The 15,639-nt window shown below is 45.9% G+C and overlaps 1 protein-coding gene across 4 annotated transcripts; it reads right to left on the bottom strand.

Moving 5' to 3' along the window:
* Positions 1 to 934: 934 nt before the first annotated feature.
* arhgap45b (Rho GTPase activating protein 45b) lies at positions 935 to 15,428 on the bottom strand. Of its 4 annotated transcripts, none has more exons than XM_047586460.1 (24): positions 14,824 to 15,428; positions 13,636 to 13,870; positions 12,904 to 13,086; positions 10,666 to 10,806; positions 10,451 to 10,535; positions 9,345 to 9,417; positions 9,116 to 9,185; positions 7,898 to 8,029; positions 7,677 to 7,738; positions 7,468 to 7,578; positions 7,299 to 7,379; positions 7,029 to 7,196; positions 6,745 to 6,882; positions 6,461 to 6,651; positions 6,101 to 6,225; positions 5,915 to 6,001; positions 5,729 to 5,830; positions 5,487 to 5,650; positions 3,879 to 4,067; positions 3,651 to 3,788; positions 2,764 to 3,035; positions 2,400 to 2,637; positions 1,891 to 2,002; positions 935 to 1,773 (listed from the first exon to the last, which is right to left on the bottom strand). In XM_047586460.1, exons 1-24 carry the CDS (start codon positions 15,097 to 15,099, stop codon positions 1,313 to 1,315), a joined length of 3,834 nt encoding a protein of 1,277 aa, XP_047442416.1. In that variant the 5' UTR covers positions 15,100 to 15,428; the 3' UTR covers positions 935 to 1,312. The 4 variants fall into 4 exon arrangements, with proteins under 4 accessions (XP_047442416.1, XP_047442415.1, XP_047442418.1 ...); XM_047586459.1 differs by having other exon boundaries at positions 13,636 to 13,885; positions 14,824 to 15,425; XM_047586462.1 differs by lacking the exon at positions 14,824 to 15,428 and adding an exon at positions 14,325 to 14,754 and having other exon boundaries at positions 13,636 to 13,885.
* Positions 15,429 to 15,639: the final 211 nt, after the last annotated feature.

Raw genomic sequence — 15,639 nt, 5'->3', positions numbered from 1 at the left:
CACTGTTCACATTTTAAAATACGAAGCCCTGCAAAACCAGTTACATGAGTTTACCACTTTTTTATAATTATGGCTTCTATAAATCATGTTGAAGCAGTCGATTCCTACCTTATTTTTCCTTTTGAAGAAAGCCATCCTGTAGTTCCTGCAGACTAAAGCTTTCAGTGTTTTATTACTGAGCCTCGCAGTACCGAAGTCACGTCCTCTCATTTCCTGCTGTATTAAATAGTCGAGTAGCTGCATCCACCACACACGTAGGTGGAAGGTTCATTTGCCTTCCGGCTCCGGTATAAGTATTGTTCCTCATAAGTCTACTTCGTTTTGAATGAAGTTGTCAGCTCTGCAGAATGCTCAGTAGAAACATTTAAAAGAATATGTATACATACATACAAATATATATACATATATATATGTATATATATATTTGTATGTGTGTGTGTGTATATATATGTATATATACACACATATGTATATATATATGTATATATATATATACACATATATATACATACATATATATACACATATACACACACATATATATATACACACACACATATATATATATATACACACATATATACACATATATATATATATATACATATATACATATATACATATATACATATATATATACATATATACATATATACATATATACATATATATATATATACATAGTCAAACTGACATTGTTTTGGGAGGTTGCCAGGCAAAAAGTGTCTCTTCCTCCTTCCTCCTAACGTTATTTTTATGTGATAACAATCAAATGCATAAACAAATTCTCCAGTAATCTCATGTACTGTAGCCATGTTATGGATACCAGCCCACAACGCTAATCAAATTTCAGTTCATCACATGTTTTGGTTGTAGCTATTTTTATGTCTGTAACTTCCCTCTGTAAAACATAACAAGACAAAACTACAAACCATTTTAAAATACAAGAATTTTTATTAAAATAGACCAAACATGTATACTAAGAAAATACAGACGACATAATAAATTTGCTTCTTAAGAGCTGAAATAAAACCATCTGCTTTTGCACATCATCCAAATTTTGATGCGACTTGCTACACACTTTTGCTCAAGCTTGTAGAGCAAAGGGGGAGGGGGGACATTTAAAAATTTAACAGCCAACTCATTTTTAAATCATTTGAGCCAAAGTTTTTGAAACGACAGGAGTAATTGCATCAAAGAGCAGGAAGCGTGCAGAGGTGTCACTGCCAGGATAGACCAGTACAACCACGAAGATCTACACAGATTAAAAAATTTTATGGATCATATCCCGACTTGACATGTAATGATTTTATCAGACAAACTCGGGCTCGCTGTCCCGGTTTCTCGTCAGGGGTAATTTCTTTCCACACAGGCGCGCCAGTGGAAGCCCCGACAGGCTCAGTGCGGGAGGGTAGTTGTTGTTGTTGTTGTTGTTGGATTGGTTCACATTGAGCTCAGCCAGAGAGGCCGTCACGTCCTGCTCTGCTCCAGCGTCGTCGTCTGGGGGTTCGCTGTGTGGCAGAGCGGGGGGCTCTTCTCCTCCCTCCGGGTTGTCCTGCTCCTGGTCCACATCCTGTTCGAGGTCGGTGTGAGTCGCAGACTGACCGGACAGGTCCAGGCTGTCCCGGTAGCTCAGCTGGTCGTCCTCCATGCTAATCTCACTCTCCTGCTTCGTCAGGCGGGGGGAGAGGGCATTCCTCTGGCCGCTCTCGTCCAGCTCTGAGTCGGAGTCAGGGAGCTGCTCGCTGGAGCCCAGCGACCCCAAAGAACTCCCTGAGTTGGAGATAAATGGTCATATTGTACAAATTTGTACTTGTTCAGCAGCAGTAACGCGTAAAGCACCATGTTTAAGGGTAAGTCATTACCACAGATGACAATAAAATATCTTACCACATCCCTCCTCCGTCTTGTCAGACTCTGGTTTGTTCTGCACCTCCTTGCTGCCGTCCTCCTCCTCCTCTCCATCAGCAGAGCTCCCCATCTTCTCCTGAGAAATACTTTCCTAAAATGAAACAAAGACGTGTTGTTTAAGTGTCCGTCTCTTGGCCTCAAAATGCAGATAATACAGGTTTCAAATAAATACGTAGGTCGCAAATGTGTTGAGATTTAAGCCTCTTGATTTTCACAGGAAGAGTTAAAATCTGTTTGTTGGTATTTGTTAAAGATTGACAGCTTCTTTGAAAGCTTTTTTACAACTTAACTATTTAGAGTTCCTCAAACAAAGCAACAAGTTCTCTAATGTGAACTTTTGACACATCACGTCTGCTGGGAACATCTAGAAACAAAAGCTATTTCTCTCTGGTGTCATAAATCCATTGTTCTTCTTCTTTCATTTCCTTAACGCGTAAACAGGCTCAGTGATAACGATGTACTAAAGCTCAACGTTACAGTACACGTACCTGCTGGATGGAGATGGAAGGACTGCGGCAGGTTTTGTGGGACTGAGACGTTTTGGACTGGAAGATGGACGAATAGAAGACTATGAGGGCCTCCACGATGCGGGCTTGGTGGGGGTAATCAACCAGAGAGGACAACGATATCGTGGCCCCAGTCGGCCGGGGCCGCATCAGGGAGGGCCCGAACACAATCCCCAAGTTATTGGGGCTCATCTTGTTATCTTCCTCCAGCTCTGCGATCCTGTGATGCAAGGAAAAGATGCGAGATGAAAGGAGGATCAGGTTCCAGTGGGTTCAGATGATAAAATAAAGTCAACAGGACCTGGAGTTTGACCTCCGTGCCGTTTTAGTAGGACTGATTACTGACCTTCGAAGGTGGCGAATGATGTAGCGCAGCGTGGCGATGTTAGCTTTGGGAAGCTCCTTCAGAAGCTCCTTCAGGCTGTCCACCAGGACCAGGACCTCTGGGTCCGTGTCAGGGCCCAGATCCACCAGCTCTGGCCCCCGGACCACTACCGGGTTAGTGCTGCTCGGCTCAGCCTCCTCTCCCTCGTGGTGGTCTGCTTCACTGTGGAGGCTCTCCTTGGCCAGACCCATCAGCTTGTTGTACAGACGGAACAGCATGATGGGCTCTGGAAGCTGGGGGAGAAGAAGACAGATTAATATCAATTTAAACATTCACACAGTGTCACAGCAGTCCCTTGGTCCTCCATCTTTCTTTGGAGTAAGAAAATACAACAACGCATAATTATATTGATCCTCTTGAGATTGACACAATAAGTTGTGATATTCTATGTAACAACTGCTCGTTATTCATTACTTCCTCACTTTGTTTTACCATTTAGTGTTTATGTTAAATGTGCCCTTATCTTCTTCCTAGTGTGCTGTGAGTCAGGCATAATTTCCTATCATGTTGGCAATAAATTGCATTATGTCAGACCACAACTATTTTTATTGATTTATTTTTTACCTCAAGTCCTGGACTTGAACGTCAATGAAAGTCTCAAATGTGCAAATTATATTTCTTACATTTATATTTATGGATATAAATACTAAGACTAGAGTTTCATGTCTGAATTGTTCTGTTAAAATTTGAAAGGGAAAAAAAAAAAAGCTGCAAAACTTGCTGTGCATTCAACAGGAACGCACACCAACATTAACCTGCTCTTCCAGAAGGAGTGATCGTCGAATAAAATAGCTGATGTCTATTTAGCTGCTACCAGCGGGTGAAAATATGTCTGCATCCATGTGTACCTGTCTGAGGTAAAGCTTGAGGACGTTGCTAATGTCGTGTGGTGAACACTGGGACAACTCGACCAGCTCCTTTCCGTTCTCGAAGGCCTGGCACAGTTTCTCCACGCGCGTCTTCACCCCGTTCACCCTGTAGATGCCCTGCGAAGAGGAAGCAGCAGCTCATATCCGACAGTGGGGCAAAGACATCCACGCTCCTTTAAAACGCGCTACGAGTGTATCCCTCCTCACCTTCATCTTGAGCGCCCGTCTCTCGATCTCGGAGATGCACTTGGTGATGATGAAGGGGATGCCGTCACTGGCACAGCTGGCTACCTGAGAGAACTCCCTGCCGAACAGCTGCAGACGGCCCTGCAGCTTCTTGTGGCCACACTGGATGGCCAGAGTCTCCAGGCAGCGCTTGTGGCACGACAGGAAACACTGAGAGGACAGAGAAAAGCAGATTAAAATAGTACCTACGTCATCGTAACCACATAAAAAAGAACCAACACACATGCCTGGAGTACAGAATGAAACTGATAAACAAAGCTGTAGCGCAATAACTGAATAAGAGGAATTGAGTATCAAAAAAAAAACATTATCATAACATCAAAATTAAAAAAGAGGAAGACATAATTAACTGTGTAAAAGTATAATATTTACTAAAGTAAATCATCTAAAATATCCCTACTGTTAAAGATGTAGTGAATCTAATACATTAAGATGACAGGTAAGTGAAAAGCAGGTTATATAACACTGAATTTTTAAATAACTGGTCTGAAAGCAATGAATAATCAAATCTTTACCCATTCTGAGTTAAATAATATAAAACTCGTGAAGAATGTCGTTCCAGCTGTAAGAGAACGTCATCAGTGAAGCTAAATAGGATTATTGGTCAAGCCTCTGACTGACTTGTGCCCCCCAAAAAACCCAAAGGAACTCAAACTAGTGCAGTTAGGCACACCACGACCTAGATGACTGAAAACCCTCAAACATACTGATCTGCGGTTTGTGTTCATATAACACCAGGTAACAGGATACCAACTAGTTTTTTGCTTTTTTTTTTATTATTTAAACCTATTTAAACCGTATCACGTGCTGTTAGAGTTTGTTTCTTTAGAGCTGGTGACTCAAGCTCTTGCAGGAAGTACGCAGTACGTATGATGAACTGTCCCAGAGGCCTGTTTCTTTAAAGTTTTTGTATTATTAGTTTCTGTCATGAGTTCATGATAATTGAAGTTCACGCAGCCATGATTACAATATATTTATAGGTCTGGAATTCGGCTGCACGACCGATGTTTACCTGACAACATGGTGGTTGGATAATGACCTGAAAGATGGACTTTATAAAACGATGTAAACACTCTATGGCCAGAGCCAACGTGGATGTAGAGGAAAGCAGGACATGACCCAGTTTTATCAGCTGACACTGAGAGGCTTTAAATGATGAACACAGATTAGTCAGTTCTTGTCAGAATGGGTAACACTTCATTTGGATTTGATTATAAGGCGCGCTTCAACCGATACAGAGAAAGAAATACCTCTGCGTGAAATTGAATGGACCTACAACTCAACAGCGCTCAGATGACGTCAGTGTTAGTCCTCTGTCCATCACTGCATAAAGCCCACCCAACTCATTTGCAAAATGCTGTCACTAAAACAGATGCAGCTGAGGCGCAATTTAAAAAAAAGGCACTAATGTTAACAGTGAAACTATTAAAGTTATTAGAAAGAGAAAGTGGTGTGTTGTTTTATCGTAGGAAGACGATACAACCCAAACATCGAGAACATGTCCCTAAACATCATCTTTAATTTTTAGCAACCTAATGAATCCCACACTGTGGGGCTGGAGCACCTCACCTCCTCACACTCGGCCCCTTGGAAGTAAACGTAGCTGTCGCATTCGCGGCACTTGGCCGGAGCCCGCAGCTTCCTCAGTCGGTGGGTCTGGGCTGCTTTGGACAGGCCCACGTTACGGAAAGGTCTGGTGGACACCACCACGTCTGGATCCATGCCGTTAATGTCTACAACAGAATAACACCGTCACACACGCTCAAAGGATTACACAGCAACGCTGAAAGAGGAAAGTCTGTGGGTTTTACTTGAGGCTTCGAATGAGGCCACATTCCCGTCTTTCTCATCCGCGTCCTCATTGGACGACATAGTTCCAGTCGATGACGTCCGAGCCATTTTAGTGATGTCACCTAAAAACAAACCGTGTTTATTTCTTTAAACTTCCTAAACTAATACTCAGAAGAGGAAGCTATTTCCACAGAGTTGCCACTAACTTGTGCTGGCAGTAGGAGAGTCCAGGCCTCCGTCTCCTGCAACACTGTCATCGCTCACCGTTGAACCCCATGACTTGTGGCCTTGTCCTGGAGAACAGAACAAACAGATCATAATATTAGTAGTCACATAAAAATAAGGATTGAAATGAATTAATAACATCAACGGCCGCAGCAGGAATCACTTACTCTTACGACTGGCCTCCGTGTCTCTGTTGTCAACAGCCACTGTGTCCACGATGATGGCAGGACTGTCTGTTTGACTCTGGTGCGTCTCAGTGTTGAAGCTGTCGTTCCTCGGTCTGTGGCCATGGCTGCAACAATGTAAAAAACATTAGGAGATGGATTTACTCCAGTAGAGTACTTATATGTCAATTATGAAGCTACTACCAGAGCTGGTTAGCTTAGTGCAAAGACCGGACATTAAGAGAAAGTGCTCACTGGGTTCCTTCAAAAGTAAATAAATAATCTAACTGTCATGTTTTCATGTTTCTGTGCAAATTAGTGGATCTTCAAACTAGTGATGGAGGCTGTGATCGAAGCCCTTACTGTGAGCTGGAGGGGGAGTAGTCCTCGAACGCGTACTGGACACTCGGTTGCTCTGGCAGCTGCAGGTCTCGCACGTGGGCGGCATACTGCTGGCCGGGGTCGTACAGTTTGCTGCTCTCACACAGAGTCTGGTAGTGGACGGGCAAGGCTACGGTCTGCATGTGCATGAGCTGGTAGTAGGAGATGGTCGCCTGTAGGAGAAAAGACGATGCGGGGTTTCAACGACGAGCGTTAGCTTGTGACACTGCAGAGAGGACTGTGGCTTCGTGTGCGTGGGTTCTGACCGAGCGGAGGGTCTGGTCGCTCTGTTTGATGACGTCCTGCAGCTGCCTCAGGACCGTGACCTTGGTGTGCTCCAGCTCCAGCTGCTGAGTGGTGGCGTCAGCTATGCACGTCTTGTAGGTGGCCTCCGCTTCGTCTGCCTGCGCATGCAAACACACATCTGGTTAAATCTATTAGGTTAGCAGCTGATGAACAGGATTTCTATCCCACATGATCACACATCACCCCGTTTCATAGGCATGGCTTAACGTTTAAAAGGAGAAATAAAACTGCTGCTGATAAGAACCTTGTTGCGAGCCTCTTCTTCCACTCGTTTCTTCTTCTCCAGAGACTTCGCCGTTGACCCTACTCCCTCCTCCTCAGCCCGGCTGGCTGCCGTTTTGGCCTTGTCGTACTCCTCGCAGCGGGCCAAGTAGGTCTGCTTGGCCTTCCGCAGGTTAGCCTCACACTCCATCTAAACGACGGCAGACAGAAACCCACAGAATATTTCTACATCTCCTTTTTATGAGTAAATAAGAACAAAAAAAAAAAAATGAGAAGAATCAAGCAGACGGACCAGTTTCCTCTTCGCTCGAATCCAGTGCTCCTTGATCTCCTTCCGTCTCTTTTCATGCTCCTGTTTGCGCTGCAACAGGGGCTGCACAGACACAATAGCACATAAGAGGAGGGATGCTGCAAGTGGATTCAAGAACTGTAATCACTCAAAACAGGCCGTCTAGAGTTACCTGGATGAAGGTCTGGTTGTGCAGGGTGGTGTTGGCCTGCTGCAGCCCCACACTCTGCTCCTGGTCCTGCTCCAGAGCCAGAGAGTATATGGAGAAGAGGGGCATGTGCGGCTGGAGGGAGATAACGAACACCAGAGGAATTACATTTAATGTCACAGAACTTTGCATTTGCTCTTTTAATCTTTAGAGGTGGTAGAAATGAGGTTTACGTGTGTTATGCTGTGTTTGCAGTTCTGGTATAATTTCTGGAGGCCTTTGGAGAACTCAGTCTCTGGTGACAGGGAAGAAACAGACATTGATTAATATTATTTTTTTATCTATAGTGAATAACTCTGCTTGTAAACTTTCAAATATAACTACACATACCAGTCGTGGCAGCCTGAACCTGTCTATAAACAATCACTGTTTTGTTTTTCGCACTTCCACTTACCCAGTGAAGTTCTCCTTTCCACGTACGTCATCAGGTCCTTCATGTACTTTGAAATGGTTTTGGCGTAGAGCAGAGCCGAGTCCACCCCTCCCTCGCTGCGCTGGAGGATAATGTCCACTTCCTCACCTCTGCCTGCACACAGACAAACCCGCGCAGGTCAACGCACAGCAACGAGTTCACGGCTGTGACAACACGCCGCTTTCATTTGGGAAATATTTGCAGTGATCGTCCGCAACATTTGTCTGTTTTATTGAGGATTTACTTTTGGCGGCAGCATGTTAGGAGCCGTAATACATACGTGTTTGAAGGTATTCTATATGAGGCCTAATTGTAAGGCTGTGGCTACAAATAGGAACCTACCCTTACTTACTAGGTCACGTGTTTCACCTGGATAGTAAACAGGTTTTTGACCAGTGAAGCTGCATTTGGCTGCAGGAGTCTTGCACAATTAGTACACGCTTGGTATGTGATTATATGTTTGAGTTACATCGATCCACGTTTTTGTGAGGAAAAGTCATCAAAGCAAAGTTTCGTCTCAGGCTATGTTTTATTTGTGGAAGGAGTTTTGATGTGGTGACACCTCAGTGGCTTAAAGCGTATGGCTTAGTTACTATCATGCGTTTCACTACGGCCAGTGGTCTTTTTGAGGTCGAACTATCACTTTCTTAAGATGCTGCTCTTTTATTTGTCCTCAGTTATTCTAATTCTGGCTCTCAAACCAGCCAGCTGTAACACACTATACACAGTAGTAACATCAGCAGGAGGACACCTGCTAGATAACTCGATCATAGGTCTTCAACAGGGAGTCCATGACCTGCCAGGGGGGGTCGCAAAAGCTTTGGTTGATTAGACTTTTTTTTTTTATATATATTTGTTTTATTTTCCCCCACAAATTTAAATTAGTTTTAATACACATTAACATGGATCCAACATATTTTAGTAAAGAGATAAGGGATAGCTTAATATTAAATGGAAAATGATAATAACAATGTATATTTATAAACGGCATTAGGCCGAGTTTAATATAGAACACATAGTAGGTAGGTACTTAATCTCTCCATCAGTTTGGGGTCCTTAGCCTGAAAAATGTTCACGACCCCTGAACCACATAGTAAAGAAAATTTACCTTTTTCACAGATGGAACAACATGGAGTCAACATTAGCATCAGTGACAGTCTGAAAGAGACAACTAAACCTGGACAGTGACTTATTGCCTACCCATGTCCTGCAGGTCGCTCCTGAACTGTCCCCCGTCCGCTCCTGACGCCGTGTACAAGTTCTCCATCGACTAAACAGCACAGAGATGATTCATTAATGACAAATGCACCAGGGCTCGCCACCGGGGATTTTGTTTTTATTCTACACCCAGTGGAAAATAGGAAGTGCAAACCTAATATGAACTAGTATTTTCTACTTTAGTACTCGGGTATCTCCGAGATAAACTCACCCTGCTCTTCTCAGTGGGCAGCAGGGAGAGCAGCGTGCTGCTGTCCACCTCACCCATCAGCAGCTCAGACACGCTGTGGAGAAACAGCAGAGAGAGACGCAGTCAGTCTCAGCAGGAAGAAGACGCGTCAGAAATTCACCTTCCGACTGTGATCCCTGGCCAAGAGTCGCGAGCAAAGAGCAGGTTTTAAAAGAGGAAGAGGTAAGGGCCTTGAATGAAACCTCCACAGGTACACCAGAGCAGGAAGTGATCATAAGAGAAGATTCATCCCCTTTACTTGTCCCTGGTTTCATGTATTTCCATAATAAATATGTTTGTGCTTTTTATGTACAATTCTCTCTAGAAAATGCTGAACTGTCACCAAAAAGTGGAATCTCCATCTTGGTGTTTTTGGTTCATGACCCTGTTTGAGTCGAAAGAGAGGAAGAGCAGAGGAGAGAAATGAGGAAACAGACTTGTCAGGCAGATTTCAACCGTCTCTGCCAGCTCACTTCCTCCTACAGCTGTGTTGTCTAAACCCTGAAATGGCACCGACAGACATGTGACAGAGCTGTTGGCGCAACACGCTCGATTCATCCCGAAAACTTATTTCTTCCTTTTGCGGTTTGCACTGAAAAGGTTTTTACGATAAACATTCACGTTGGGGTTAACAAAAAAAAACTAAGACTCAGAGAGACGTCAGAGTCGCTACATTTAATAACTCACACACTCTGCTCCTAACAAGTCTCTCAAAATCAAGGGAGCGTTCTCACGCTTCATTATCTCAGTCAGTGCAATCTGTTCATTTAGCAGTCAGGTACTCTACAGCGTCTAAGTTTTGGTTTTGTGTCATACGGTAGAAGAAAAACCGCTTCCTGTTTTCAGCTTTGCCTCATGCAAATGTGTCACCATCCCTGCACTTCTCAACGGCAGTCTACTTTGTAGACATTAATACACACGGCCCCGCTGCTTTCTGTGTAAAACAGAGGTGACATCTTTTTTTTAGGGGGGGAACTACAGCTTCCACGTTATTACCTCCTCTGAAGCACAACAGATACCTGGACTGAAAACACATGAGAGTAACTTTGACAGGTTGGCAGTGACGTGAAGGTACATGGTGTACTTACTTGCTACTAAAAGCAACTGCAATGGTTTCAATGGCCTTCTCAAAGTCCTTTTTATCTGCGTCGTTACAAGACTCATAGTGGAAACCTGAAAAATCATACGTTTCAGTTAGGAACACAAGTACAGTCACAAGGGAGGCTCCATGATCATGATTTAGTCACTGACATTTCTACTAAGTCCTCATCAAATTTGAACCTAAACGTTCGGTTTCACTGACCTTTGACCTTGGATATGAGCTTGCCAGCAGCAGTGAGGATCTCCACGGTGTTCAGCAGAGGATAGGTATTGATGACCTGGCGCAGAATCCGCAGCACCTCCCCCAAACACTCGTGGGCCACGGGCCGCTGGCTCTCCTTACCTGAGGCGAGACGGAGCAGGTGAGACGAGAGGCGGCGAGGGGAAAAAAAACGTCTCAACGGGGGAGGGAGGACTCAGGCGTTCTTGCCTACAAGCGATCGGCGGTACGAGCTGCTGACGGCAAACACCTTCTAAGCCCGTATACATCCTCCTCGGGAGCCGTTCATTTTGCGATTCAACGTCAGAGTTACTCTGCTGTGGCAGCGCAAGTTGTGAGCATTGTGTAACGGCTGGTTTGCGGTGCCTTCAGGGCTCCAGCATCTAAAAACTACACAAGTTCAACTGTCCAAAAAACGGGTTGAATATAGGCACGATTCTCCGGTGTCTGACTGTCTCGAAAGCATCAGTAAAACTAGAAATGAAGTCAAAATATTTACAGCGCTGAATTCTGCATCTTTACTTCAACGGAGCATTTACACGTTCTCTGCATTTTTGCAAAACAACCAGACGAAACTCCAGGAAGTTAATGCTTCAAACCAAGAAATAGTCAGGCCCACAGTTTTTACACATCACTGATTAAATCAACAAGATTAGAAGTTAGTTTTCAAGTGTTTATAGGTGAATAAACACATTGAGGATATGTGTTCTTGTTTAGCTAACCAACTGCCAGTGTGTATTTAACATTAAAAAAAAACAAAAAAACAGACAGACAGAAGAGAGAAGCGAGACCTTTCAACTGCAGACAGGGAGGACGGTGATAAACAAGTCAGTGTGTCAGACGGTGGAGATACACACCATCTGCTTCGACAACACTGGTGACCCATCTACAGACGGCATCCTCATTTCCTCCTCACGCCGTCTTTGTCAACTTCTGCCTAATGTTGCAACCTCACACTCCTGATGAAGGCCGCTCGCTGACAGAGGTAAACTGCTGCTCCATCCTCCCACAGTCTGACTAAAAATGTGTGTCACAGTGTTGTTGCTGCTGCAGTAGCAGCAGCAGCAGCAACAACAAGAACAGAGTGACCAGAGTGCCACAGAGGATGTGGACCTTTCTATTGTTTTGCAAGATTAGAAACCAGATCTGGTGTGGTGCCACATCTGCTTTCTGTGGTTCACAAAGAACAAGGCAAGATGTCGACGCTAAACTATATAAAGGGGCCATGAGGATAGCACCGGATTAAGAGGAGCTCTGCCGACCCTCTGGATTGAGGAGACGAGAAAGCCACGTCCCTGTGGCGCAGCCAGCCTATCAGAGGAGGAAGTGTGGACGAGGCCTTTCTGTCAGAGGCTATCCATCATGGCTTCCTGTTTAGAGAGCTCGCCGTGGGTGGAGGACATTACAGAACGGAGCCTGATAACAGCAGACAGACAGACAAACAAAACTCCCGGCCACTACTGGGATCCAACATTAGTGACAACACATGTTCATTTTTTTTATTTTTTTTTTTAAGATCAAAGTTTGTGCCCTTAGCAGGTGCCCCTGAAGTGTTGCGCGATCAGGTGTCGCTAGCTGCATCGTGCAGGAGGGGGAAGAGAGTGCAGCAGTAAACAAGAAGGCGGCTTCCTGCTGGAGACAAGAGTGCGGTTGACTCTGCTGGTGCAGCGGAAACACAACCCTTCATTTGGAGAGAGGAAGCTCAGAGTCACTTGTAAGTTTGCTTCTTCGAGGTGGCTCCACCCTTATTTTGTCCTCCCCCTCCCACGCAACGCACACGTGTTGGCGAACAGGGCTGATGTAAGACAGACAAAAAAAAAAAACTCCCATGGATCCCTCACGTCCTCTTCATAGTCAAAATGGAGGGGTGCGCAACGCAAAGGGGAAGGCGGACACAAAACAGTATTGTTTCGCTGTGCACACTACAATCACACGCGTTTTAAACCACCACACTCAACAGAACAATGGCCCGGCGTCACATGCTAAAATCATTCCTGGCTTCAACCAGAAAAGAAGCGTGTTTCGTCTCCGCAGAGATCAAAACGAGCAATGGTTGCGTAACAAGAGGATTCCCAGAGTGCTCAGTTCAAACCAAATCAGGCCACAGCGCATGTCCTCAGACACGTTTCAGCTGACAAAATCATGACGGTCTTAAATTGTGGCTGGGTTTCACGCGCTCTCTGCCTGGTGGAAGTGGGGCGACAAATCACCGGTTCTTACCCTCAGCCAGCACGACGTCCTTGAGTTTCTCCACGGCCTCAGCGAAGCGTGCCACATCCCTCAGCAGGGCCGGGATGTCCTCCACCTCGATGGCCGTCGACTCGGGACCGTCAGACGGAGTCGTCGGGGTCAGGGCCCCCTTCCCCTGGCCTTTGGTGAACACCCACGACTGGAGCGGGAACCCTGAGGAGGATGCACAGGAGGCACTGTTCAGCAAATGTGCATTTGACCGAATCAGTCGGGAGGACGGTTAAGATTAAATCTGTGTCATTTACCAAGGAATTAGGCCAAACATTTGTAACTTACAAGGTTTTAAAGGTATAGGTTTGCGTTTTAAAAAACATGCTTTATCGCTTTCCAGAGTTGGATAAGATGAGCAGGGTTCGATCTGCCCAAAGATTAGGAACATGCCTAGAAACTACTCCCAGAAACAGGGCGACACAACCCCTCTATGAATGGCTTTGTGCTAAGCTAAGCTAATGGTCTGCCAGTAGCAGTTTTACATAGACACTATTCCTTTAGGTGTTGATTGTGAATTCAAGATCTTTAAAGACGACATAAGGAGGTCATCTTTGGCTCATGAACATATTAAAATGAACCAAACAACAGATGCTGACATTCAGCATTAACATTCATATGTAGTTTTGCGTGTCGTTAGGTGTGGATGTGGAGGCTCAAGATCAGCGGTGATGAGTGAGCCTGTAATGCAGACAGGGAGGTTTTGAACTGGACCTGCGGCGCTGGCGTGTCTGCTCAGAGCGGTCGGCCTCTTCAGGGTGGTCACAGGCGACGGGCAGCCCACCCCTTGCATCGCTGCCAGCTTGCCATGCTGGATGCTCGGGGTTCCCGGGCAGGACAGGGATGGGTCCTGGAGTCCGGCGGAGGTCGGGGTAAGAGTTGAAGAGGATGATGAAGAAGATGGGGAAGAGGAGAGGGTGGCGTCGCCCGCATCTTTCTTAGGCTGTTCCTGGAGGATGGAGAGCTGAGTGAGGACAGGAGGACAGAGAGAGAAGGTCAAGGCCCAACAGAACGACGACACCATTCTGCCAATGAGCTTCTGAGCCCTGAAACAGCAGCAGCAGCGTTGTTGGTAAACATGCATAGGAAGACTTTCACAAGATCCTCCATCGCGTTGTGCAATACTTCCTGACTCCAAGCTGCTGTCGGGTGTGGCAAACTGAGCAAAGTGTCGAATAACGCCAACAACCTGTACTGTTTAGGAACAGTGGACCCGATAAAAATTATACAACTGGTTTATTTTAGCCTCTCGGTGGGTTTCATCCTCCACTCAGACAGTATCTTACAGCTCTCAACGGTGACAGGTGCTCCTCAGGCAAAACCATAGAGCTTAAACCGAGCAACTATTTCGAAAGAAACTCAGCGGTCTCTCTGCCGTTCATATTGTGGAGACATGGACGTACCTGTTTGAGCCATACGTTGTGCTTGTTGGGCAGTATGTCCAGTCTGTCCTTGCCTTTCGACTCGGCCTTCTTAACCCTCTCACCCGTAGAGTAAGGATTGTAGCTACTTTTGCCTCCGCGCTTCAGCATGCTCCTTCCCCCTACTGCCCTGTCCCCATTCTAATTACAAGCCCAAAAATGCAGGCACTCACTACCACTGTTGAAGTGGTTACTTCCTACCTACACTCTACTTCACCAGATGTGAGTCGGTGTCCAACCAGGCAGTCATCTCAACAACTAGTCTGCTTATTAATAACTTTAGGTTTTCAACTAGTCAGGTGACAGTTTCCGCCTCTGATCGCACTGAAAACCAAATCAAACTTACTTGTCTGGCGAGAGAAGCCTAAACACACACACTCACACACAGGCAGCCCTGGTCGAAGCCCTCCCTGCAGCCTGTCCCCTCCACATGAAGGTCATCTGACCCACACACACAAACCAGAAGTGATGCGCTACTCACAGACGGGACGTTGCTCTGCGGCCCGGGGCTTCCTGCTCGGCTCTTCTTCGAGATGGATGGCGTCTTAATTAGCTCCCGTTTCTTCCGGAACATCTTTAGGGTGCCTTTGCCGTCCATCCCGACTTCTTTGAGTTTGACGTACAGCCCCCCCACCCACCCCCCGACTCGCCACTTGCTCGCTCTGCAGCCGGCGCTCAGCGGGAGCTCTGTGCCATCCAAGCCGACCTTCAGCCACGGTAACTGTCTGTCTGTCTTCCTCCTCCTGCCGTCGCTCATCGAGCCGCGCAGGCTCACTGGCAGAGAGACAGAGGGACAGAGAGACAGAGAGACAGACAGCTCACCGCAAACCCTGCGCAGCCGGCATCCGCTCTGCGCGCTCGTTTGGTTTCCTCAGGGGGGGTTGGAAGAGGTGGAGGAGGACGCACAGGGAGAAATAGACTCACAAGAAAAACAACAACTTTTAAGATGAATTCGGTTTTGGTTACACTAGAGGGATGTGGACACTAAACGCGTGCTTCCTCCCTCGTAAATTAAACTCTGACTCAGAGGAGGATTCGCTGCGGCCTGTCGCCAACCAAACAGAAACAACCTGGTTCAGATTCCCAGCAATCAGTCCATCCTGACACACGTGTGTTTCCAGCATGTGACCCGGCGACTCTCTGTGCACCTGCTGTTGTAGACACTAAATTAAAATCGCCCTCCTGACGCGTTCATGCGCCACAAGACTATTCAGCCACCTGATCGTACGGTTTACATGATGTACAGAAATGTAACGTTCGTGTTAAATGAATCAAGGATTTAACTTGTAACTGAGAT

This window comes from Mugil cephalus, chromosome 6 (assembly GCF_022458985.1).
Source record: "Mugil cephalus isolate CIBA_MC_2020 chromosome 6, CIBA_Mcephalus_1.1, whole genome shotgun sequence".
Classification (NCBI taxonomy): Eukaryota; Metazoa; Chordata; class Actinopteri; order Mugiliformes; family Mugilidae; genus Mugil; species Mugil cephalus.
Note: the sequence above shows the minus strand (reverse complement) of the source record. Positions and strands in the feature narration are given on the sequence as shown.